This window comes from Mustela nigripes, chromosome 4, assembly GCF_022355385.1.
Source record: "Mustela nigripes isolate SB6536 chromosome 4, MUSNIG.SB6536, whole genome shotgun sequence".
Lineage (NCBI taxonomy): Eukaryota > Metazoa > Chordata > Mammalia > Carnivora > Mustelidae > Mustela > Mustela nigripes.
In genome coordinates, this window is record NC_081560.1 from 139,651,476 (window position 1) to 139,678,046 (window position 26,571).

Here is a 26,571-nt window from a genome sequence, read left to right on the forward strand (position 1 = left end):
TTCCCAGCTGCAGGTATGGGGCCTCAGTATCAGGGCCCACGTGCATTGTGCATCCTAGAGAAATGGATGAGTAAGTGAGTACATGTCAGACTAACACGAGGTTTCTCATCTGGTTTGCAGCGGACACACTTCAGCACCAATTCTCTTCCCTTCTACACTAAACGAAACAGTACAGCAATGTCCAGGCCCTCAGTCCCGAGGTCACTGCTTCTCAGCTGCCTCCACAGCAGGCTGGGAGCTCTGTGTTCTCTCCCAGGTAGGTCTGATGGCCACGATGTTCTCATCAGCCTCATTCTAGGCGCTATGCAAGTTCAGAAGAAGTCCGTTCCTAGACCTGGGGCAGGCAGGCCACCTCAGGGGCTGCAGTCACATCACAGCCCCCAGAGCTCTGTCAGAGTTCTCGCCTGGTCCCCTGGGTCCACGGAGGCCAGAGGCCGAGCTCACCTCTTCAGGGCTGGCAGGTGAGCCGGCTGCTCATGCCGGGACGGGTGTCACACAAACTCCTGCCTTCTTGCCAGCCCAAGGGCTATCGGTGGTTTTAAAACGCATCATGTTATGGATTCCGGTTTTGTTTTGTTTTTTAAAAACAATCTTTTTTTCTTTTTTTTTTTCTTAAATGTAAAAAACACCTCGGGAAAGCCGAGGCAGAACGGGAGGGGGGGGGGGGGGGGCTGCATGCAGGGGCGTGCATTGGCTGCTGCCGCTTTGTAATTTAATTGTTTTAAACCTCAAACGAACAGGACTGCCGCTGTCACTCAGGCCCTCCAGAGCCACTGGCTGCGAAGGTTTGACCTCCGGCTGGGATCTCCTAATGCCCCTGTCAAAGAGGACAGACGTGGTAACAGAACAAAGGACAATAAGCACACAGATGAGTTCCAGGGACTTCAACACACGACACACGTGGCCAAGTCTGCCTGAGAAGGTGGAGGATGGGGGAGAAGCTAGCATTTAAATATAACATCGCTTCATTTGCTGAACAAATGCTTCACTTAGGAGTATCTTATTTAATCCTCAATGAAGTAGGTACCACTCTCTCTTTCTCTCTCTCTTTTTTGACAGTTAAAGAAACTGAGGCTTAGGGTAGGGAAATCACCTGCCCAAAGTCACTCAACTCGGAGTTCTGGAGCCAGACATAAGTCTGTCTGATGGCCTCTGCCACTCTCCTGGGACGATCCATGTCTCCTCCCCCAGTGCCACTTTTCAACCTCCTCTTCCTTCTCTGATCCCATCTGTCCCCTTCCTCGCCCCCCTACCAAGTGCACCTGTGGCTGAGCTCACTGCAGCGGTGCGGCAGGGGCTCCTGAGCAGTGATAGTGGACATTGAGCCACTTGCCATCCCGGCGGTGCCAGACCCGGGTCTCCTCCGACTGGCTGGTGCGAGGCCGACCCTGCCCATCGATGTACTGGGTGAGGCGGATGTAGGCGATGCAAGCTGCGTCCTCCCCGATCACGTGGACGTGCGGGTTCAGGATGGTGGTGTGGATGGGCTTGCTGTTCTTGGACAGAACTGCAGGGGGCAAGGCAGAGTGTGGGAGGCAGGAGGGCGTCAGGCCTGGGCACTGATTTCCCTCCCAGCCTGCGCTTCTGGGTCTCACCCTCTCTCCAGCAACCATTCTGGGAGTCTCTAAGTCCCCCACACACCAGAGGCCAGGAAATCCCAGAACATTAGTCTCAGTTATCCAAAAGGAAGAAAGAGGTGGAGAACGATGATAATAGCAACTGCTACTTTAATCAGACATTGTGCTGGGGATTTTTACATACATAAGCTATATTTCTTGGTCAATATTTATTATAAGATAATGAAACAGGCTCAAGGAAGTTAAGTAATTTGCTCAAATCACACAACATTTGAACTCAGGACCAGCTGACTCTTAACTAAAGCCTAAGATCTTTCCACTCTTCCAGGCTGATGTTTAGATTTCGTAAGGGTTGGCTTGTCCCTAACTGGCTGCAGAGCAAAATCCAGAGCTTAAGATTTCAAAGTGCATTTGTGATTTAGAAAAAAAAAAATGCCTGAAGTTAAAACAGAATCACCAAAGCACCAAGCTCAGGATGTTCCCAGGGTTCCCAGGTTCTTCTGGGGGAAAGCCAAAAGAAGTTGTATTGCCATTATCAGCAAACACAGCAGATTGAATTCGTTTAAATGAGATTCACATTTTAATTCATTTCAGATGTTGGATAGGGGCTACCTGAGACTCACTCTAGGGCTTCTATAAACTCTGAAACTGCTTCTGGCTAACAGAATTACTTAGATAGTCAAAGGCTTACATTTGTAGCTGAGACAGGGAGAGGATGGTAGTTAGTAGAGAAAACAGTGACAAAATAAAACTTGGGGCAGGACGGGGAAGGCCTAGGATAAAGTAGGAAAGAAAAAAAAAAAAGAAAAAACAGGGAGGAGGAGGGTGCGAGAGAGTGGAGAGAAAGATAGGAAGAGGTGGTGATTCATCTTCTCCCCTGGGACTTCCAAGAACTGTACAGAGTGCACAGCCCCTCAGGCAGGACTGTCTCCCTCCATATTCAGGAGGGACTCAAGCCACAACTTCTGATCTCACAAATCACCTACAGTGCCCTGCTACTTGCTTGTACATCCTTATCCTGGTTTTACTTTCCTCTACTGTGAAACCTGTAGATAGAGAGCTTCATTATTACTTGCTGACATCATGTCAACCTGATCTCAGTGGTTTCCAGTGTTCACGGAAAGAGGTGAGGCTTAAAGGAATAGAGACCCTGATTGTGAAACCAGTGTTGCCACAAAGCCGCTGCAGGATGAAGGTGCACGTGGGGCTCTGGAGCAGGTCCTTCAAAGGTGTCAGTTTAAGACCATCCTCAGGGTATAAGGAGGCAAACGCATAGACCAGGGTGCAGCCAAGCAGGTCAAATAAGGGAAAAGCGGGCGACTGGGAAGAGAAGAAGGTGAGCAGGGATAGAGGCAAAGGGGGTGAAGGGGCAGGCAGGAGTATATCAGCAGCACGAACCCACTCACGATTCTCAAAGTAAAACTTATGGAAATCCATCCCCTCCACGAGGTTACCGAGGGCCTCAGGCTCAAAGGAAGTGAGGCCTGGATCGCAAATCTTCCTGCAGAAAGAAAAGCAGCCTGTCAGTCTCCTACAGGGATGACCTGTGTTTCTTTCTTGTCAGTAGCATCTGTCCTGCAGCAGGTTAGCTGTGGGCTAGGCCTGACAAGATGGCTAAGACCTTAGGGGGTGCGGAGTACTATCACAGGGTATCTGCCCGGGACAGACCCCAGCCCAAGAGCCGGGTGTTTAATTCAGGCACTGTGCCCAAGGCCCGGCTTTCCCTTTTCCCAGGGTCCAAGTTGATTTTGGGGAGCAGAGGAGGCCTCAAGAGGTCTTAGGTCACTTAGAAACAACTTAGGTCACAAGGAAACGGGTCTTTACTCACGTGTAGGCTTCAAAGTCCCCATTGTTGATGGCCTCAATCAGTTGTTCTGTGATCTTAATGATCTCCTGTTTTCGCACTGGGGGGGGGGGGGAAATCCAGCAATTTACCTCCCTGGGACTGGGGATCTCCCAAGTGACAGAGAGCCCTCCCCAATCCTTCAGAGAATCCCCTGTGATCTCTGTGACAAACAGCCCTCTTCCCTGTCTTGAACACTAAGTCCCTCTGCAGGAAGAGTGAGCCCACTTTTCTCTTCAATCCTTCTCTGTTGTCTACAGAGTTAACAGCCCCCTCCTCCTGAAGCCTACACATTAGGTATGGTTTTCTAGCCTTTGTCTCCCTCTCCATCAACAACCAGGATGCAGAAAACATTCTTATCTTTTACAGTTGAGGAATCTGGCCATCATTAATACTCTGCCCAGAGTCCATGTATCCCATCCCCAGCACATTCAGCCTCTCGAAGAAGCATCTCCCGAGATGGCTGTTTCCACTGCCTGTTTACTTCTCTCACCTGAAGGGGCTCAGTCAGGTCTCAATTACCAGCACCACCACACCAGCCCCAGCCCTCACTCAGCGGGCCAGAACCTAGCCCTGGGCAGCAGCCAGCCTGAGAGCAGAATCTAGCCAGGGATAAGGGCGCTAAAAGGATGAACAGAGCCCCAGGATGGAAGCTTAATTCTCTTCACCCTGCTCATCTCCTCCACAGGGCTTTTCTGGGATAAAGGATCTTGGAACTATAAACACTTTTTTAAAGTGGAACTTCCCACTGGGGAGATGGCTCCATTTACCCTGGACGAGCCTTGGGAAAACTCTAAATCTCACATCAGCTCTCATGCCAGGATGTGTCCCTCAAGAAAACAAAGACAAGGGACGCCTGGGTGGCTCAGTTGGTTAAGCAGCTGCCTTCGGCTCAGGTCATGATCCCAGCGTCCTGGGATCGAGTCCCACATCGGGCTCCTTGCTCCGCAGGGAGCCTGCTTCTCCCTCTGACTCTGCCTTCCACTCTGTCTGCCTGTGCTCGCTCTCACTCTCTCTCTCTTACAAATAAATAAATAAAATCTTTAAAAAAAAAAAAAAAAAAAAAAAAAAAGAAAACAAAGACAAGGTTCAGAATGATAGGCAGGCAGACTGGTGGCCTCAAAGCCCCCCACCCCCACCCCATCCAAAGCCGAGGGACTGCTGCTGTCTGTATCCTGACAGGGAGCACCACTATCAGCAGGGGCACCGCTAGGGTAAGTGAGGGCTCAAGACTGAGCTCAGGCTAACCCTGACCAGAGCCCCGGGCTGGCCCAGGCCACAAACCTCTCCTCATAGGAGCAAGAGGCTGCGAGACAAATGTGAGCATTAGAAGAGCACGGCCAAGAGGCACAGCTGGGACAGGGCAGCGCAGCCAAAGACACAGCCAGATGGGGGCCCCACAGCCACCAGCACTGTCAGGGAGACAGCTCCGGAGAGTAAGCAACATGTTAGGGGAACAAACGAGCTCTATCGACTTCCCAGAGGCAAGCAGGTAAGTGAGTACACACACACACACATAGATACACACACATACACACCCTCTCCAACCCCACCAAACCCATTTGCAGGACCTGACTGGGGCCCTATGGGTGAAGAGGATTGTGTTCATTAACTCTAAAAGGACAGATGGTAGAAGGAAAAGAAGCAGACAAAGGCATTCTCTACACAGACACAAAATATAAATATGAGCTACTGTTAACCCAGCAAGGCATCGTTTCAAGACATTCTACTATCTCATTTATTTTTCATGACAGTGCTCTGAGGTAGGTGCTATTTGACTCCCACTTCATAGATAAGGAGGCCGAGGCTCTGGGAGGTGTAAGCTACTTCACACATTTCCAGAGGTAGCGTAGCTGGGATTTAAACTGGGGTCTGTCTCACCCCAAGCCTCCTGCTCTTAATAGGATATGTGAGCCTCAGGCAATACCACATCCCAACATGATTCTTGGCTACAGCAATTTCATCACCACCCCCGCTCCCACCACCTTTGACCTGATTTCTGACCCGGCCTTTCTTCCTGGCTCATTGCTGAGGCGAGGCCCACTGAACATCCCAGGGGCTTCCTGTTCCTTCCCACCATGCCCTGTTCTTCCACCCACTCTTCTTTATGTCTTTGGGCCCTGGTCTCAGGGGCCCCTGCCTGCTATTAACAGCACCTCCAATCAGCTCCCCCACCCAGCAGAGGCTGAGCTCCCCAAGCTTACTAAGACAGACAGCTGAGTTGGGCTGACAGCTCGGGGTGGGGGGTAGGGGTGGGGGATCCCTGAGGGGCTTCAGGATGAGCCAGGGAGACAGAAGCCAGATTGTGCCTCCCTCACACTTACTGGCTGAGGAGCAGAGAGAAGGCTGGGGCTGCATGCCTGCAGAGGGGGCTGTTCTGTCCCGGGAGCTCCGTCCTTCAGGCACCGAGCTGCCATTCCCAGTGCGGAGCGGGGCAGCTAGCCAGCCAGGGCAGGGCAGGGCAAGGCAGAGCAGCCAAAACAAACAGAACAAGGCAGGTGAGCGAGCAAGCCAGACAGGACCCAAGCCCGTGGCACTGCAGAGCCGGGGCAAGGCAACGCCTCGGGCTGCTGTGGACACTGGACCACATCCCACACTGCCGCCTCTGCCGGAGAGGCCTCCCAGCTGACAGCCCCAGGAAGGTACACAGACTTGGGCTTGCGGCTCCCAGAGCCTTCAAATAGCCTGTCACAAGGACCCCTGCTCCCAGGGAAGATGTTGTAGGGGGCTAGGCTACCAAGTCAAGAGCCATGAAGGAGCCACTTACTCCATAGCACCCCCAGAACTGAACTGCTCTGGCCCAATTCCCAGCAGCCCTAGAGGTACTGTTCTTCACTACCTTATATGTTTATGCTTTCTATTTTTTGGTTCCCAACGGTTTAGTGGCCCTCTACTGCCCCTGGGTGTGCTCTCTCAGCTCTGTCCTTTCACATTTCTCCATCTGTTCTGCGAGCCTGGCCTCGGGTCACTTACTGATGGCAAAGGCAGCGATTCCAGGAGACCAAACCGAATAGCAGAACCGAGATTCCCGGTGGTCTGGTCTGCCATGCCCTCCCACACCCCCTGGCCCTCTGGCCAGGTCCACACTTAGGCTGGTGGTCCTCATGGGACCATCAGGACATGGCCAAATGTGGTTCTGACTCCACCATTCATGCCAAGACTTTGTGATGAGAGTCGCTGATCCCAGTGTGCCCAGGACTGATCCGGTTTTAAAACTGAAAAGTTCCACATCCTGGGAATCGCCTCAATCCTAGGGAAATCAGGACGGTGGGTCACCCTCCTAATGACTTACTGTATTTGTGGGCTACTTCTGCAGGGACTCAGGACGTTCCTGTACTGGGATGTCACATCACTATTGGCAACAGGGACAGTTCTCTGAGCCCTGGCCCCAGAAAGCCTCAGGTAAAGCTCTAGCTTAGCTATTCTAGACTTGGGGGTCAAAGAAGAGAAGCCTCTTGCCCAGCCCAGCCAGGCCTGCCAGGGACCTCACATCTTAGCCCATGGAAAGGAGCTCTTATGCCAAGCCCTCTCCTCGAGTAGAAGGAGTGAATTCTCAGTTCTGGGGACAGACAAGACAGGTGCCCATTGGAGCCAAGGTACCTGGGACACTGCTAGGGTCCCTTCCCCACCAAGGGCCAGCACCTACCTTTGAGGTCTTCATCTTCTGTGGTGGTGTTGCAGCTCTCCGTGGAGCCCTGTAGGCCAAAAAGAACATGATTCTATACATTCAGGCCCTACACCAGAGGAACCAAACAGAACAAAAGCAAAGTGTACTCCTGTAGGAGATGCAAGGAAGAATCAGAGAAGGTTTGATTTTCACCCTTACCATCTGACTTTTTTTTACAGAACCCTGGATTCCTAAACTCCCTCCCTAGTCTTCCCCAACTCAGTAAATGACACTATCTATCCTGTTGTTAAAAGTTAGAGTCCTCTTCTAGGTTTGATTCTAGGTTGAATCTTGGTTTTCTTTCCCTTATATCTTAATCATACAATCTAAATTCAGCTCTGTCAGTCCTACCTCCTGTCTCCTACCTCTTCTCTTCATTTTTTTTTTTTTAAGATTTTATGTTGAAGTAATCTCTATAACCAATGTGGGCCTCAAATGCACCACCCTGTGCTGGAGATTCATACGCTCTATCCACTGAGCCAGCCAGGCACCCCTACGTCTTCTCTTCAAACGCACAGCTACACGCTGAGTCCAAGTGTCTGGCACCTAGACTACGATTGCTTCCCAGTCCCCCTGCACCCATGCCTGCCTCCTCCCTAAAGTTCCTGCCCACAACATGGCCGGAGGGGCTTTCCAAAGTGTCAATTAGACTACATTACTCCCCGGCAAAGAACATCGGGATAGCTTCTCCTTGTTGCTGGAAGAAGATGCATCCGGCCATGTGGTCCTATGTAGTAGGCTTGCCTGCTTCTCCAGCGTCTCCCCTCCTGCCACTTTCTCCCGGCCCCACGCTGTAGGCTCTGTTTCATTTCCTCTGTTCTGTGTATAGGCTAAGCCCCTGCACTTACAGCTCTCCTGTCTAGGGCACTCTGCCCTAGAGTCTGCCTGGGTGTCTCCTTCCCACCATTTAGTTTTTAGCTCAAAGACTCGCCTCCTGAGAGAGGTCCTTCCCTGACCACTTAAAGAAAAGCACTGCTCACCCCCTTTCTTTTCTTTTGTGTCATTTTCTTCGTAGCACTTACCACTACTGGATTTTATCTGACTTATTTGGTTTGGGGTTTATTATCTGCCTCCCCTACACCTGTGGAGAGATTTTTGTAAATCTCTCCAGACCCATGGATGGTCTGGCTCAATAAATATTTACTAAGGGGGTGCCAAGAAGACAACAAGGGTATTGAGGGCATAATAGGGCGAGGCAATGGAGGATGCTCTAGGGTCTGATTATATTCTTGTCTCTGTTTTTCTAGCTGTTTGCTGTCATTTAAGCCTCATAAGTCATGGAGGGAGACTCCATTGTTATTATCCTTCATTTACGGATAAGGAAATTGAGGTGCAGAGTGCTACAGTGGCTGACTCAGTGGCCCAGGATTCAAACCCTGGCATGTGTGACTAGAGGGTGTAAAGTATAATACCCTTCCAGGGAACAGAGTGATATACGCTATCCCCAGCCTAGACTCTGCACACACCTTGGCCTCAAGGCGCAGCCTGCAGGCTGCCATCTGCAGGACCCTAGACCCTGGGACCCAGTCCACCTGTTTCCTGCTGATCCGTAAAGCAGGAGACCAGCTCATGTGCCACTCACCTTGATCCCATCTGTAGCATTGTGTACCACGGTGGTCTGTGGCTCCTGTGAGAGAAGATGAAAATTATCTTCCTGACCTGGGGACAGACCTATGGCTCTTCCCCGAGGGACCCCATCTGTAGCCCAGTCCCTCATAGACTCTATGATGACCACTGAGGCCTGCCCACCAGCTATTCCTATAAGACAAAAGATCCTGGCTCATCTGGGTCCCAGGCAGCTGGGAAGCCCAAGATTTAGGGGACAGTACTGACTGAGTAAGAAGGACAGGGCTGGCACTTAGCAAGAGTAGGTGCCAGAAAAGGGGAGAGGACAAGAGCCTCTGTCCCTGATTCCTGCTGGATCTGAGGGTTTTTTCCCCATGGAACAAGTATGCTGGAGGAGCCATGGGGCTGAGGGCACAGGCCAGGCCCTGCCAACAGCATTCACCAAGGGGTGTGTAGGAGGGAGGGACACAGACCAGACTAAAGTCTCCCAGAGAGACCCAGAATGCCCCCTCAGCAAGCTGAGCCAGGGAACTACCTGCTTTACCATCTTTTGTGTTCCCCAGACTTCCTGTCCCTGATGTGCCCTGAGGCAGTGCGAGGGTCCAGGGCTGCCAGCGGTAGGAGCAGCAGGCACAATTACCCCTCCTTCTCTCCCAGGCATCCCCCCTGCCAACTCTCTCATTAGTCACTACCAACAGAAAGAGCTCTGGGAGCACATGGTGCCCCCAGCATGGGGCTCTCCAGGACCTTAGAGACCTCAGCACCATCCAGAGGTGGGGGACCCCAGTCCTCCTTCCTGTTCATAGCTTTGCGAAGTAGGTGAGGCAGGTTTTACAAGGAGGTTTCCAGGAAATGAACGACAGGTCTCAAGAAAGCTCCTACCCTCTTCTTTTATAAGCCACTCACCTTCCCGGCCCCCACAGCAGACCCAAGGGGGCCCCGCCTGGGGCTAAGAGGTTTAGCTGAGAGCCCTGACCCCTCTTCCCCACCCTCCACAGCAGAAGGAGCAGGAGCGGTAGTTCCGCAGTGCAGGAAGGAGCATGGCACACGGGACAATGAGGGGGAAGGGGCCCACGGGGCAGGACACAAAGCAGCCTGCTCTACAGGGATGAGAAGGTCAAGACCAAGGAGGCCTGGGAGGGAGGGCAAGAAGAGGAAGGGAGAAGGAGCGGGAGGCAGCCAGGGGCAGGGGCGGAGAAGCCGGAGTCAGGAGGTACCATGGCCGTCTGCAAGGGCGCGGGCTCTTGGGCTGGGCTTACGAGACTGTTTTTGTTGTTGCTCTGTGGCTGAGACAAGAAAACAGATGGTTTAGTTCCTCTAGAGTCGCCAAAACTGCTCAGGTTCGACTCCCAGACCTCCCTTGCCCCCCGGCCTGGCCTGGAGGAGCTAGGACTGAGCTGGCCTCTGTAATACCATGTGGATGGGAGCAATGGTCGGAGAGATGATCCACTGGAGGACGGGAGTATTTGGAGGGGCCCAGAGACCTAACTCTGGAGGTATCCTTAAGGTGGGACTGGGCCAAAGACTTGTTTCAAAGCATGTCTCCAGAAAATCTCTGCTTATGCCAGATGCCATGTCATTGCACAATCACGTTTTACCCAAAGAACTTCAGGATCTTCTCACTTCACAGGGAAAAAGAAGGGCAGTTTGTAAGAAAGCCGAACAAAATGCAGACACTCTGGTCCCCTATCCATGGGTAGGCTTCCACTGCCCTTTCAACCTGCCACCTGCATTTCCTTTCCCTTAAGACACCCGCCCGAAGCCTGATCTGAAAAGAGGAGGAACATGAAAAGGAGGAAAACCTTGCGTAGAAGATGGCATCGAGAGAGGAAACGGAGGGATGTGACTTTTGGATACGGAATGCACCCACTGACGCCAGGGAGCAGACACAAGGCTGTGCTGTTGTCCTTTCTGCCTGGTAAATCATGAACTTGCTCAACTGGGGGTGAGGGTAGAGCTCCAAGGAGGGGCAGGTGAATCCAAGGCTGCGGGTGGCTGTGGCTGCAGTCCCAGAACCCAGCCCCTGGGAGAGTAGGCTGCCCAACGGGCCAACATTCCTAACACCAGCAGACCACCAGGGTATCTTGGGACATCTCTTGCCTTTTGAAACGTGACGCTGAGTGGCCCAGCAAGGTAGGGTGTGGGAAGGATGGCAAGGAAGGAAGGAGACTGATTTCCAGGGCAGGCAACCTCTTACGTATGCCCTCACCAATGTACTGGGTCTCACTGGGAGTCCCAGTGGAACCAGTGGCCACCGAGGAACAGCCTGACGCCTGCAAGTTCTTCAGAAGATGGAGAGACAAATATGTAGCTACCATCTCTCAGCCGGGCACAAATGACACCCTGGCAAGTAGGATATGCTTCTTCTCTTTGAGGACACAAATGGAAAGCTGTCCAGACTGTTCTATTTCTTCTTGCTTGGAGGCTTCTTTTATGGCTCTTTGGACCAGACCTGAAGGCATCCAGTCCTAGGTTGCTGTCAATGGCTGAGATGTCCCTAAACCCAGGGCTAGCATGGAACATTAAGCCAGGGACCAAATGCCACCAGATCCCCACTGAACACTGCAGGCTGGAGAAGAGGGGTCCCAGGAAGAGTCAGGATGTGGGTCTGAACTCCCATGACCTCTGCTCTCTTTCATTTCCACCCCAGAAGGAGCAGAGCTGTCCTCGCTCAGCAAATAAGTCCGACCTGTTTGGACTGACTGGATAAGGCTGTCCTGCCTGCAAAGCCTGGATGAGACAGGGACCCTGGCAGGGGGCGAGGATTCCAGGGCACCCTTGAAACTGCCATTATCTGCAGAGGGCGGAGATGTCACTCACGTGGCCCCACCTCTGACTTTAAAGCACGGTTTCATAATGATTCAGGCTGCTATACTCCCTTTGGTGGCCTGTGTCCCACATGAAAGAAGATGCGTCCTCTCCAGTCTTTCAGCTGTCCCCCTGAGGATGGGTGGGATGGATGAAACATTGGGCATGGCCTGTTCACAGGCACTTGCCCAGGGGCACAGGCCTGGAGAGAGAGGCTTGGGGCTGTGAGCCTGCAACCAGCTCCTCTGCCCACCAGACAGATACCCATCAGCTGCCAGTGTGTGGGAAGTGCCCAGTGAGCAGGGCCTCTCTTCCTGAGCAACAGTGAGCAAGGGTCTCTCCCTGGGACTGCCACCTGGTTCCGAGTCCCTGCTAGCTTCACTTCTTGCCCTGGGCTGCTGGAGGCAGTCCAAGCTCAGGTTGCAGGGGGCTGGCGAGGGAGGGGGTGCCACACCGCGCACTCCGATGCCCACTGACTAGGCCACCAGGAGACCTTGGGCCACGGCCCCCACCTGTCAGGACAGGCCGCGCTTGCCCGCGTAGCACAGACATGCAGTGAGGATGAGTGGAGCACACGCACATGGCGGAATGGGGTTGCGTGGCGGCAGGCGGGCGCAGGCAGCATGGACTAGGCAGATGGGTGGGCAGGCAAGGCTCACCATTAGGTGCACGCTGGAACTCGACTTCCTTTTCTGGACACACCACAGCGAAAGGGAAAGAGAAGGGGAAAGAGGAGGTAAGAAGAGAAGCACAGAGATGCTGCAGGTTAGTGCACCAGCGTGGGCTCTGCGTCCGGAGAAAAGAGCAGAAGAAGGGGACCTGGAGCCCAGCACCAGAAGGATTCACACAGCACCTAGCCCACCAGGCACACACATGCCTCTGGGCCCTTTGCCGTCAGGCTCACAGACACGGACTGAGTATATTCTAAGGTTCTCTCTCGGCTTTGCTCATAGAAAGCTTTGTGAAGGTGAAGTCACGAGTTTATAAAGGTAACATTTGGCTGCAAAGTTATAGGTTTGAGCTTCTAAGGCTGGCTCCCTGTAAGATTTTTTATTTTCTCTCACTAGGTCTGCCTGAAATTTGGCTGAGCAGCTACCAGATAAATAGTAAAAGCCACTCGAGGCCATCCTCGGCTTTGGAAGCCCTGGGCTCCTTAACCGAGACCTTTTTTGCTGCTTCCCTATACTGCTTTTCAGATAAAGACAGTGCGCTTTATAAAATCATCTGATAAACAGTGAGTTGGGGGCATCCCTTTGTCAGTATGGCCGTGCTTATCCAGAAGATTTCAGTATCTCACTGCATTCTTCAACTAGCAGGACACAGGGCAACGGGAGTACTGGTGACTAAAAGTGGAGTGATCACAAAGACGTCAAGACGAAAACCAGGGGGGGATGCTGAAAGCAGTGATTTCTCAGTCTTGGCCAGCTGCTCACGGACGTTAGGTTCAGATGTGAAACAAGAGCATAAAAATAAAGACCACATGGAACACTGAAAATACATCTCAGAAGACTGTCTAAAAGGTGAAAGGCACTTAAGAAGTTTATAATTAGCTTGCTGGGAGACAGAAGTACCCTTGGAACCTATCTGTTGTCTAACTACTGTTGTAGGCACAGTGAACGTGTCAGATAAATGTTTCGTCCCTCCAGAGGCTGACATCCTGCTTTAGAGGACATTTTCAGGACAATATTTAATTCAAAATAAGAGGACTAGAAGTATTTAAAAGAATTTAAAATTATATCTAAAGAAAAAGAAAGCCTAAAAATAACTGGGCTGCTGCTTCTTTTTTTTTTTAAAGTAAATTCTATGCCCAACATGGGGCTGGAATCCGTGACCCTGAGGTCAAGAGTTACAGGCTCTACTGACTGAGCCAGCCAGCCCCCAAATTGGGCTTCTTTTGCATTAGCCTTTTGTTTATGACCAACGTGGGATTTTTATTTCCAATGTTATTCCTCAAAAAGAGGAAGTTGCTTTACCTTCATACTTATCCTTTTATCCAACTAGAGTGTCTACAGTGTGAGGGAAGGTCCACCTCTGTCATCTCCTTGGTGTCTAGCAAACTCCCTTAAAGGGAGCACACGATCGACAAACTTCTGCTGAGTTGAACTGGGTTTGCTGACTCTGGTTTTCCCTCAGGCTAAACCAGAGCACAGGTCTCTAACTTGCCCAGGATCAATGGAGTGAAAACTCTGGGAGCACAGACCAGGCCCACCCTTGGTCCTCGTGATTTCCAGGCACTTGCTGTGAAAGGCCTGTGTAGGCAGCCAAACACTTTAAAATTTCTGCTGCACCTCATGGGGAGGAGAGTCCCAATTGTAGCTGGCTCTCTTTTTCCTCGACTGTCCTGCAGGAAAAGCCAAGACAATCCTTTTCTACTCAAGGGTTGGTTTCTACTGGGTTAGTAGACTTCTGTCAGTTCCTCTCTCCATCTTCTCAGGGCTTTGAACTTCAGCCATGTGCAGCTGAGTCCTTCTCAAGCAGCACACTGCAGCACTGTTTAAATACCAGATCATTTATAAAGAACCACATCTCACTTTTATTTACAAATTAAATATTTATTTAAAATTGGAAGCCAGAAAAGGATTCAAACCTACTTTCCACACTTAAACAAATATTCAAAGAGTACTTAAGAAAATGGCTATATCCCTTTTTCTGTTTTTTTTTTTTTTTCTTTCTTTTCTTCTCTTCCTTTATTACTTTTTAAAAGACTGGATGGCCATTCTGGCCTGGGACGAGCAAAATGCACTAACTGTCCTCAGCTAGGGGCCTCTCAGGATCTGAGAGTCTGTGGCCCCTCCAGTCTTGTCCTCGCAAGTGGCTGTCATTCTTCTACAGACCCTGGGTCCCTGTATCCACTCTCAGAGAAACCAAATCAGAACCTGGGGTCCTTACACTTGAGGGCACAAAGTGGACTCAATGCTCAAACCAGGGCTAATGTTCCAGCATCTTGTAAAAAGCTTCTGGACAGCTAGGAGGAAACTTTCCTACAGACCTTAAGCACCAGGAACTGGGAAGGGAGATGCTGGGAAAGCAAGGTGTGGTCTCTAAAAGACCCAGGCTGCTCACAGGTCAGCATCTTCTGAGCAAACTCACAGGCCTCCCTCATACACACTGGTCATCACCTTGACCTTCAAGAGAGTCCAGAAAAGTTGAACCATCCATAATCCTACCTCTCTTGCTAGGCTTTTTTCTTACATAATTTAAAAATATCATTATAAGCTACATCCAAGTTGATGCCTTACTTTTAAAATAAATAGCATTTTGATTTTTATTCTGGTTCTCAAAGCAATGCATGGTCTACATAAAAAAGGTAGGAAACACAGAAAAATATATAAAATAAAAGTTTCCCAAATTCCCATCACCCGGTGAAGTTACTATTAACACTTCATGGGGTTTCGTCTATCCACATAATATATACTGAATATAATCAACAAACATATTGTTTTTTTAAACAAAATTTAGATGATAGTGTACATACTGCTTTATATCCCATTTTGATCACTTGATATAAAACACATGATTATATAGTCATGAAAAAATTAATAACTCTGTAAAGGTCTAGTAAATGGGTTTCCTGTAATTATTTAGTCATTATCTTATTGACTTTTGAAATCGTCTCCAATTTTTTCAGTTAGAGATAATGTTATGATGAACATCCTTCTGTTTTCAATTTTTCCATATTTTGAATTATTTCTTTTTTCTCCTAAAGTTCATTTATTTTTGTAATCTCTACACCCAGTGCAGGGCTCAAACTCATGACCCCAAGATCAAGAGTGGCATGCCCTTCCAACTGAGCCAGCCAGGTGTGACCTTGAGTTATTTCTTTGGGAGAAATTCCCAGAAGGAAAATTAAAGGGTAAAACCAGCAGTAATAATTTTACAGCTTTTGACATGCAGGCTGTTTCCAAAAGGGCCACTGCAATTTACTCTACTATCCCAAACTTAAGAGTCAAAATGTGGAGGCTCATTTCAACTTGCATTTCACTGATACTAGTGAGGCTAAACCTCCACATTTGTTAACTAGTTCTACCTCCTCTTCTCTGGGTTGTCAGCGCAACTTCTCTGACCATTTGTCTACTGGGCTTTAGGGGGAACTCTTGTCTGCTAGGCAGAGCTTTTTGTAGAAAAATAATATTAACCCTTCCCATCACACCGCTGTGAATATTTTCCTCAACCTGCTGCTGGCCTTTCAATTTTGGTTGGTCATTCCCTTCTTAAACATTTGCATCTTTGCCTTTGTTCCCACCACTATATTCAAAGTCTTTTCTCATGCACAAAACTCGCGGAGTGCATAGCAGGGTCAGACACTAGCTTCCCCACACATGTTCTTGTTTGAAGTGATTTATTTAACCATTTGCTGGCCCTGCCCTCATCCTTCTCAGTGCTCCGTAAGGTCCAACACTGTTGCACACTTCTGTTCTTCCCCCACCTTTTCTGTCTTTTCTGTTTCCTTCGATGACTCTTCTTCTTCCAGTCTCTCAATGACAGATGGCCCTGAAATTTTGTCTTTACTGAACTTCTAAACCTTCACGCACTTTAGATTCATATGGGAGAAAGGGAGTATTAATAAAATTCAGATTCTGCCTCCCACCCAAGTCTTCCTGAATCTGAATTCCAGGCTGGACCCTGAGAGCTGTTATCTTTTTAAATTAGCTCCTTACACTAATAGTGCATGGCTGCACCTGACACTCATCCCTGGGGCCAGCCCTCTAGAAAGTTCCATCAGAAACCTATCCTTCAATGGCTCCTTTATCCATCTTTTCACCACTGTCTAGGCTGGTATTGCTTTATTTCAGGTCCAAAATAGTGAAATTCATCCTATTTATTTATTTAATTTTATTTCACAAAGTAGTGAAATCAGTCTTTCCTTCAGCCTTTCAGAGCTACTGAAGTTCCCAGAATCATCGCAGTTTCAAACCTCTGTATCTTACGCTATTCCCTCTGCCTGGAATATTCTTCCCCCTTTCCTGCTCACTTCAACCTAGCAAGATCCTTCAACTCAGTTCACAGGCCATCACATTCAGGAAGATTTCCTGTTTTGGCATGAATTCTGGTATCTGTTCCTCCAGGGCCCACCCTTATCACACCTCCTTCGACAGACCTGCCCAGAGCACGCAGCACTGCTGGTTCCCCTGTCTCTCCCCTCTAAGGTCTCTGAATACCTTAAAGGGTGGATTATGTCGCTGTCTTCCCAGCTCCCAAAGCATGGAACTGGCTGAGGAAGTGAACTCATGGAATTCATTCACACGAGTCCCCATCAGCATGTCCAGTGCTGACCTCTTCCCTGGGCCACCTCAGGTACTTCCCAGCACCTTAAAAGTCCTCTCCCCACAGATCTTCACCTCAGGAGGGTCCAAGTAAAACTCTTGCTGTCATCATGGGCATTCCTTCACAACCACTCCCATTTCTAGCAGAGGTACCGCCAATCCTTCCAACATCCAAGGAGCTTTGACATCATCCTTGATGGGTCCTTTCTAACACATCCGGTGTGAACTTTGACACATCTCTACAGGGGAGCTAATATCTAGTCAGTGCCTTGCATCCCTGGTGACAGCTGGGTCAGTTCTCCATAGGTAGGGCCTGTTCCCATTGGTCAGTTCCTGGGTTCTTCTGGTGGTTAAATATTTTCAACATCAATCCTTTCTATTTCTAACCACCTTTCCTTCACCCTATGCCCAGATTACAACAAATCCTAACTGAGACCTCTGTGTCTAGTTCCCACCCTCTTCTATTCATCCTTATACCCTCAGCCAAATCCTTTGAAACCATTGCTCTCACCATAGCTTCCCTGCTCAGTGGCCTACATTTCCTGTGGTCTGACACACAAACCTCCAAACCCACCACCCTACCAGACCAATCCAGCTGTAATTTCGACATCCTTCCACCACAAACACCATGTTCCAGTTGGGCAAAGAACATCAATATATAGAACAGAATCCATAAAAATATTTTGTTGCTTTTAAGTTATAGCAGGAACACCTTCTCCTTTTAAAGAAAAAGTGTACCAGGTAAAAAATGAAAGGTGTGCCTTTCCACCCCGTCCTCGCCTCCAATCCCATTCTCTCGAGGCAATCGCCGACTGGACTCCAATCTTCCTACATCCTTTAAGTTTTCTCCAGTAAGTTTTTGCCCAGTAGTTTCTTGTACGGAGCCATGCAATGTAAGGTCTAGTACCACAGACCAGACAGTGCTTAGCTGATTCCAGGTGTGTCCAATTTCCTCTTCAATTAACCTTGTGACTTCTCAAAACTAGATGAAAACTACATCAACCTCTTCTCCTTCTGGTGGGCCCCTAGAACTGAGTACAGCCCTGGGCCTCTGATAGGAACTTATTCAACACTTTGTAAAGAATAACTGATTCTAGCTTCTTTCCTGGATAGAAATTTGCAAATGCTTTCTCCAACTAAGCCTGGCACCCTTTCCTAACTTGGTTCCACCCATTCCAGTTCACGTCCCTAATACTGGGAGGCTGCTGGTCACCCCCAGATCCATGTCAGCTGGTGTGTGTGGAGCTCAAGCTCCCCTCCTTGGTGCAGAAGCACACAGAAGCAGGCATGCAGGGAATGAGGGAAAGAGGAAGGAGAGCGGGGAGGGGAAATGGGGCACAAGTGTGTATCTCAGCTGGGGACAGACGGTCCTGGGGAAAGGCCCAATTTAAGCTTTTGTTGGAATATAAAGGTTTGGATAATTTCACCGTTTGAAATACTCGATGGTGTAAATTGGTAGGCTTCAAGATGGTACGGACTCCTCTCCAGTGCCCTAGCCCCAGGACCCGTTCTGCCCCCAAAGCATTTACAGAACACTCTGGGCCCTGTGAGGACCCCTAGCCACCTCTCCTTCCCCTTCACCAAGCAGCCACCCCCACCAGGGCTTTCCGCTGGTCCCCGTGAGACCCCGTTCTCTCCTCTTGCTGTGATCCTACAGGAAAAGCTCCCTCACCAAATGGGAATGAGCTGTGATATACCACCTCCTTTACCTGTTTCTGAGGAGCCTATGCCTCTAGAAAGTTTAACACACTTTTCACTTAGTGGCATTTGAGCTGGGTTCTGGAAGTGCTTTGGAGAGGAGACAGAAAAACTAAAAGGATAGTGGCTTCAGGTTCCAAGCCCTATACCCTGAGTCAACCAGGCCTACTTTGCTTTCATTTCATATAAAGGGTCTGTGCTCCAACAAGAAAAAGGAAAAAAGATGATTACCCAAATGACCTCAAAAACCCTGAGAGTAAAGTCGTGGAGAGGAGGCATGTGTCTGCCGTGAGGTTCAGGACTGAGCTCTAGGAAACCAAAATTTAGATCACTTCCCCTGAGTCTTTACGTTCAAGCTAAGGTCAAAAGAAACGCATCTTTCTTTTGCCCTCTCAGGCCAATGGAACCTGCTGTTCTGAGCACAAAGGTTTCTGGTTTTAAAGCAGAAAAGCAAGGATAGGAAGGTTCCTGGGGGAAAGGAGGAACAAAGCTAAGAACCCCCCACAGAGACTGTAGGGAGAGAGGCCAGTCTCGGGCTACAGGGATGCAGACACCTACCTTGACACCACCGTCCGACTTCTTGTTCAGTAGGCTTTTGGCAGCTGTGAAAACAAAAAGAAAAATCAAGCCTCTTGCATTGTACGCTTCCCTAGCCTGAAGTCTGGCAGCCGGATCCGCAAGAGTCTGCTGTGTCTGACAAGGGGGCCAGGAGTCTCCTGAAGCCCCTGGAAGAGGCCCTTCCTGGGAGCCCCAAAGCAAGAAGGGCATCTCAAGCTGCTTCAGACCCTCCGGGTGGCACCCCAAGATCGCTCCTGCCACAGAAGAGGACAGGGACACACTGCACATGGGAGGAGAAACCACATTCAGTACAGGAGCTGCCTGGGGTACTGGGGACTCTGCCTTCAACCGCTTCCACCCACGTCTGGAAGCAGAGTGCCAGGGTGAAAAGTGAGGGCTCCGTCCCTAGATGCCACGGAGTTCCTCAGAACGGCCAAGCTGGAAGGATGCAAGACATCTCCTGAGAGCTCTTAAGAAACGAGAGTGTCACAGTTCACAAAGGAGACCAGACGTGAGGACAGACAGACACAGACACAGAGACCAGGACCACCTACAGGAGGATTTTGCCGGGGGGTTGAAGCCTTGACTGGGCAGGTCCTCACCAGGATGACGGGGTCCTATCTACCCCTCTTTCCTCAGTCTACTCTCTGGACCCACTGAGCAGGAAAGGCTGGGCAGAATAGCGAGGTATTAAATGGATTCTAGCCAGGCACAGGAAGAGGCTCAAGGCTGATAGGCTTTGTGTAGGAAGGCTGGTGACACCTGCTGGTCACCAAGGCCACAGGTATGTAGCAGACAGTGGATGGGGGAGTCTGGGAGGCACAGAGACCAACTGTATGAGCCACCTGGACTTCACTGGCTCTACCAGTTGCTCCCTGTATGACCTTGAGTGAATTCCTTAACCTCTCTGAACCTCAGTTTCTTTATCTAGAAAATGGGATAAAATAGGGCCTAGATAACAGGCCCTAAGGGGACCATGAATGAAAAGCACTAGGCAGAGTGCTTGGCATGTAGCAAGTACTAAGTGTAAACCATTGTCACTATTACTGCTGCCGTTCTTCCCTCAGGTGGCAATTCCTACCCAAGTTGGGGCCCATCTCTCTCCAGTGAGAAGAGGGATCCCACCCTCATAAGAATTCTGACCTCCCCAAATGGCCTAGGATCCTATCTCCAGTCATGCTGGGGTGATCTGAAACTTATTTTTTTAATGTGTTTACTATGATGCCTGACCACCTACTGTGTTAGGTGCTTTATATATATCAGAGTTCAGAACTCTGGCTGCCCATCAGAATCACTTTGGGGGAGCTTAACAAAAATCATTATGCCTATCCCATGCCCTAGGGGTTCTGATTTTATTGGTCTGGGGTAGGGGTGTCCGCATTAGGACGTTTGACAAAACTGTCCTCTACAGGCAGGGTTGAGAGCCTTTGACATACATGATCTTAATCATCGCCACATTATTTATTAGCACCACCAGAAAAAGGAGGAAACTGAGGCTGGGAGTGTTGACGAGACTCGCTCGGGGCGTGGCAGGGCTAGGATCCAAACCCAGGGAATGCTCTCCCCAGGCAGCTTCTACGCTCCACAGCCTTTCAGACCTGGAGGCCTGCAAATGTCAGACTTCACAGTTTCAAGGGGCACGGTGCCCCCTGTGGGTCTCCCAGCAGTGCTGAAGTAGCCTAGTCCTAGCACTGGGCAGCTCCAGCCACGCCCAGGACTGTCTCAGTGGGGGCTGCCAATGGCCACAGCCCTCAGGCAGGCCAGGCTCTCGGCTGTCTGGAGGAAAGCCTCCTGCTGCCCAGCTCCACGTCCCCAGGCTATTGCCTCCTGAGAGTTGGCAAGCGCCCAGCATGCACGGCTGGTTAGGGGGCTCTGTGACACCAATGCGCTCGCAGATGCCAAGTTAGGTGGTCCGTCCGGCATGCCCATCTCAGCCCGCAAGCATGGGACTCGCCTCCCTGGTGAGCGGGCCTGGCATGCTGGCCCTCCTGGTGGGGTGGCAGGGAGCCGAGGCAGGCGGTCGGGGGACTCATGCCACGTACCTTGCCCGGCCAGGCCGGCGGCGCTCGCGGCAGGCGAGGCGGGGGCGGAGCTCTGCCTGCCAACTGAGGGGATACAATCTCTCAGTGCACAGAGCTGCCGCAAAGCCACAGGGGCCAGTCAGCAGCGAGCATGCCCCAGCACGAGGCGCGGGAGCCGCTGGCCGCCCACGCACAGCAGGGCCCAGGCGGCGTGGCCAAGCCAGCCGAGCTGGGGGAGCGAAGGCGCCGGGGGCAGGCTGAGGAGCAGGTGCGGCCAGCCCTGCAGCAGTCTGGGGGCCTGAGAGGATGGGGTTCGGTCAGGGTGTAGGGATCACCACAGCTCTAGCACCTGGCCTGGGAGCGCCTAGGGAAGGGTCTACAAGGGAAAGCCTGAACTGGGGAGAGGTGGGGTCCTTTCTGAGGCAGCCAAGCTAGCTCGAGGCTGTGAGGAAAGGGAGCCTCAGCTTCAGAACTGCCCTCTCTAGGGGACCTAAATGACGACATCAGAGAGCCCTTTCCTCTGGCCATATTCCAAACATTTGGGGCCCATGGAAGGCACATGGCCCTCATGCAGCTAAAGTTCACTGATGGGCCCCAGCTCCCTATTCCTCTCTTAATCCTCCAGTTCCTTGGAGACATGGTTTGCTTTCCTTCTTCAAGGCAGGTAGCCAGGACAGACCATTTTTCTCAGCCTGTACTTCAGTATTCCAAGGGTGAAGATGCCAATAAATGAGCCTCCAGAAAGAAAACAAAAGCTGCTGAAGCTATACATTCTATAAGCTCTGATTCCACAATTAGCCAACTTGCTAGAGTCCAGATTGCACCCCCTATTTGGGGTAGACTCAGGAAACAGCCTAGTTCATGCCTTAAAAAACACACACAGGTGCTCTTCCTTCTTGATTTTATACCTGGTGACACCTCTTTCTAGAGAAGCTTCTAGAGATAGGCTCCGCCCCCAACTGTTCCAGAGTCAGGGCAGCAGAGGGCATCCTATAACACTTGCAGCACTTTTTCAGTCTCCTCTGTCCCAGGGCAAAGTGAGCTCAAAGGCAGACAAGGTCTGGGCAACAAGGACAGGAGGAGGCTTTTTAGGGATGAGTGAAAGTGCTTTGTCCTCACAGAGAGGCCAGTCTCCTGAAACCAGGATACCAGTTTCCTGAAATGGAATGGAGGTGGGGGAGGTTGATGTATATGGAGGCCATGGGACAGGGCACATGCTACTGATTTCCCAGTCTAGAAAATAAGTAGTAGCCTATTATCACATTTCTTCTATTCAGAGATACAACAGATCACCCTTCTAGTTGGGCACAGAAATGCCCTCGAGCGTCCCCTAGAAAGGCTCTCACACTTCTGAGAAAGTAGAAGCTTCCAGTAATTCTGAGGACAAGCCTGATGTGGAACTACAGCTCCATCTCCATTGGAGGCAGCCAAGCTGTGCCCTCCCGCTCTCCTTTGTGAGAGCTGAATCCATAACAATAGTCTTCCCCTCATGGATACTCATAAGAATGAGCCCCAAACCAGGAGCACAGGGAATGGACCTGAGGTGGGACACATCCCTGGCTCACTCACCAGTCGTGCCCCTCTGGTGCCTGGGGGGTTAGAGGCTTCGGTTAGAGGCTCACCTGTGGTATCCTCGGACCCAGGGCCCTTAGGTTACCCTGAACCAGCACAGACAAACCCCTCAAGCTCAAGGGAACAACCTTGGCCCAGGGCGGCTGCCATACAATCCTGTCTCCATATCAGTGTAGAAGGAAAGCAAGGGAAGGAATCCCACTGTGAGAATGAGAGAAGGGAGTCTTCAACCAAAACAGTGGGGCTGGGGGGTTGCAGGGCTGGGGAGGCTGGGTGAGGGGTGGTGGGCAAGGTGGGAAGAGACCTTCTGTCTTCAGTTAAGTTCTGACATTAACCTTTCCCTCACAGAAAGCCATTCTGCTTCCCTACTGAGGGCAAACAAGATGGGGGTTTGGGGGGGGGGGGGGGGGGTGGAGTGTCTTGCATCTTAAAAAGAAAGGCCAAGTGATTTACAAATGACTGGTCCCAGCTCCCCCAATTTCTCCGTCAAATTTAAGTAAGTTGCTTTCCCTCCATCCTGCTGCTCTTTCTTTCTTCACTTTTACAGCTAGTATCGCAAAGCATATTACAAGCACAGTCTCTGTAAAATGTTTAAACATCTGGAAAAATTTCTATTAGTCATCTCCACTTAGACACAGTGAAGTAGAGAATCGTCCCAGTAGACAAATTAATGGTGGGTGAGAAGATTCATTACACCTCATCTCTTTCTTTTCCCCAAGCCATTGTCCAATACCCTATCGACTGGCTAAAATCCTAAAGTGCTGAGAGTCTTTAGAGAATTAAAGAAGAATCCCCAGGGGCAAGGGAGATGGAAGGCTGGGCAGTTTACTCCTTGGGAGGGTGTAGGGAATAGAATTCATCAATGTGAACCCAAGAGAAGTCCCCCAGAATGTCAAGTTGTAGGACCCAGCAGCAGCAGCCCCCTTAAAACAGGGTCTTCTTCATCTCGATCAAGGTGTTGCCTGAAGACACCCAGCACTGGGATGGCAACACCCCATTCTGACCCACTCACCTCAGTAGAATTAAAGTGCACAGCTGGGGAAACATACCTGAGAAGTTTCTGGAGACAAGCATGGTCGTGAGGATGGCACCCTGGGGAAAGAAGAGGGGCCTGTGAATTCAGCTGGACTCTAGAAAAGCAAAAGTTAGGCAGAGGGCAGCTGCTGGCCAGAGCTTCAAGCCCTCGGGTCTTTGGGGCCCCCAACAGGTATAACCTTCACAGCTCAGCTCCAGCCGCAAGGGAGCTTTCTCTTGTGCTGGGGTAGGGGGTGGACTGTCAAAAGCTATGGTTTCAGGATGTCGGCAGTCTGGAAAGGCAAGACTCACCTTCAGTTTTCTCCGAGCATTGAACTTGCGTAAGCACTCCACGGTCTCTTGACGATGCATCATGGATGCCACTGTGGATCGTTGCTGGAAGCCAAACAGACACACCTGTGAGCCCTCCAGCCGGGCCCCCTGCCCCTCACCCTAGTCCCAGCACTGATCGCTGTGTGCTCAGCCGCCCCAGAGTTGATCTGAAGGTAAAATGAAGTCATAGATGTGAAAATGCTTTTACAAGAAAAGCACTACCCCAAACTCAAGCTTATTTAAGGACAACAATCCAAACACAAAAACACCACGGAGAATTGATGCTAGATGAGGAGGGTGCATGAGACAGCACTCTCCCCTTCCTTGGGAAATGGAAGCTATGGAACGGAAGAGAGTATCCTGTGTGTTGTGATCCTCACACAGTCACTCCTTCAACAACTGTTTACTGAGCCCCTACTGCGTGCCTAGGCCTCTCCTTAAAAATTTAAAAACTCCCCTGACTCATGACCTTCTCTGTATAATGCCATTTCTTTCTCTCTTCCTCCTCATGTCCTATTCACCTCACTGAAGAAAGGTTTCAGTCTCTCACTCCACTGCGTCTGTCAGTGAAATAATGAAACTGGGCTTCAACTGGTCAGAGTCCATGGAGTCTTTCCCGTCTTTATCAGGGATTCTGTGGCATCTGATTATAGATGCTCCCTTACTGAGACCACCTGTTTCTTAGGGTCTCCTACTCCTGAACCTCCTTCTGCCACAGAAGTTCTCACTCCCAGCCTCCTTTGCTGGCGCCTCTAACTTTGCCTGTCTTTACGTGCTGGTGTTCAGTGGCCATTCCTTCTCTTACTGAAGCAAATACAAGCCCGTAGTGGGAATTCGATCAGTGTAAAAACAATCTCATTTATTTCCACACCACCCACACAGATATGACCACAACCTGCATTTCCAATTTTAACTTCTTTTCTAATTTCTGGAACCACATTTCTAACTACCCAACTGATGTCTCCAGCTAGAGGTCCTCAGACACCACACTCAGTCAAACGAAGATCATCATTCTTTCTCACAAACTGGCTCTTCCTCTGGTTTCCTGAGTCAGTAAATGGCACAACCTTTGCTTATTACCAACTCAAAACCTGACAGTCCCTGTGGGCCCCTTGCTCTTCTTTACTCCCTAACTCCAACTGGTCACTAAATCCTTTTGAGTCTACCTACCAAACATGTCTCAAATTTGTCTATTCCGTGCCACGCCACCCAGGCTATCACTACCCTTAGCTGAGATCTCATCCGGTCTTGCTCAGGCAATTACAACAGCTTCCTGAACTCCCTGCTCCAGCCTCCTCTTAAGTTCCATTTTGTACACAGCTTCCAAAGTGACCTTTCTTAGCTGTGTATTTTATGCCCTCTTTGTTTTGTTCTAAATTTATTGATTTAAAGACAAAAATTTTCTTTTTAGATTTATTTTATTTATTTATTTGTCAGAGAGAGAGCACACAAGCAGGCAGAGCAGTAGGCAGAGGCAGAGAGAGAAGCAGGCTCCCTGCTGAGCAAGGAGCCTGATGCTGGGTTCAATCCCAGGACCCTGGGATCATGACCTGAGCTGAAGGGAGCAGCTTAACCAACTGAGCCACCCAGGTGTCCCTGTTTTTAATTTATTATTATTTTTTAAGATTTTATTTTGGGGGCACCTGGGTGGCTCAGTCAGTTAAGTGTCTGCCTTTGGATCAGGTCATGATCTCCAGGGCCCTGGGATTGAGCCCCACACTGGGCAGGGAGTTCAGCGGGGAGCCTGTTTCTCCCTTTCTCCCTTCACCTTCCCCTGCTTGTGCATGCTCTCTCTCTGTCAAGTAAGTAAATAAAATCTTTAAAAAAAGAGAGAGAGGGAGATTTTATTTTTTTCTAAGCTATCTCGACACCCAATGTGGGGCTCAGACTTACAACCATGAGATCAAGAGTTGTATGCTCCACCGCCTGAGCCAGCTAGGCGCCCCTTTGTTCCCTCTTTAAATCCCTTAAATGGTTCCCTATGCTTCCTGAATAAAATCCAAACTCATTAGGCAGAAACTTGTATGTCATGGAATCTTTCTGGCTTTGTTCTCTTGCATTTTTGTAGGCGTATCTTCATCTACAACTAAACTACTTAACATTCCTTCAACTTGCCACAATTTCCCATGACCTTTCACCCTGGCTCATGCTAAGCTCTGCCTGCAGGTTATCATCCTGAGGAACTCCCAGTCAGTTGCCAAGAACCAGGATGGGGTCACCTCCTCCATGCAGCCTTCAGTAATCTCACAGCTCACCAGGTAGCAAGAGTTGCTGTGCACTCGTTAAGATTCTTTTATGTACTTCTCACATTGCAGAATGGTTGCCTGTTTGAGTGCCTAGCTCCCCAGATGATTTTTAAGGTCTTTGGAGGAAGGGACCACCCCTCACTCATCTTTCTATCTCTAGGACCCAGGCAGTGACTGGTACCAAAGAGGCATTCAGTAAACATGGGAAAGGACCGGGCACCTGGGTGGCTCAGTGGGTTAAAGCCTCTGCTTTCGGCTCAGGTCATGATCCCAGAGTCTTGGGATCGAGCCCCACATCGGGCTCTCTGCTCAGCAGGGAGCCTGCTTCCTTCCTCTCTCTCTGCCTGCCTCTCTGCTTACTTGTGATCTCTCTCTGTCAAATAAATAAATAAAATCTTTAACAA

General features: G+C 50.1%; 1 protein-coding gene across 24 annotated transcripts in view; it reads right to left on the reverse strand.

The window, feature by feature from the left end:
- Positions 1-654: 654 nt before the first annotated feature.
- Positions 655-26,571, reverse strand: part of CAMK2G (calcium/calmodulin dependent protein kinase II gamma) — a 52,845-nt gene continuing 26,928 nt past the window's right edge. For 2 of the 24 annotated variants that reach the window (XM_059397829.1, XM_059397828.1), the window contains exons 11-23: positions 23,901-23,984; positions 23,624-23,666; positions 21,024-21,086; positions 18,982-19,025; positions 12,121-12,153; positions 9,871-9,939; positions 8,670-8,714; positions 7,067-7,115; positions 5,745-5,858; positions 3,406-3,481; positions 2,984-3,078; positions 1,263-1,507; positions 655-817 (exon numbers count right to left, since the gene is read on the reverse strand). In XM_059397829.1, coding sequence (XP_059253812.1) covers positions 1,275-1,507; positions 2,984-3,078; positions 3,406-3,481; positions 5,745-5,858; positions 7,067-7,115; positions 8,670-8,714; positions 9,871-9,939; positions 12,121-12,153; positions 18,982-19,025; positions 21,024-21,086; positions 23,624-23,666; positions 23,901-23,984 — 948 coding nt within the window. In that variant the 3' untranslated portion in view covers positions 655-817; positions 1,263-1,274. Of the gene's footprint in view, positions 818-1,262; positions 1,508-2,975; positions 3,079-3,405; positions 3,482-5,744; positions 5,859-7,066; positions 7,116-8,669; positions 8,715-9,870; positions 9,940-12,120; positions 12,154-18,981; positions 19,026-21,023; positions 21,087-23,623; positions 23,667-23,900; positions 23,985-26,571 lie in introns of those variants that run through there. The other 22 variants (XM_059397836.1, XM_059397833.1, XM_059397846.1 and 19 more) reach the window with 19 other exon arrangements.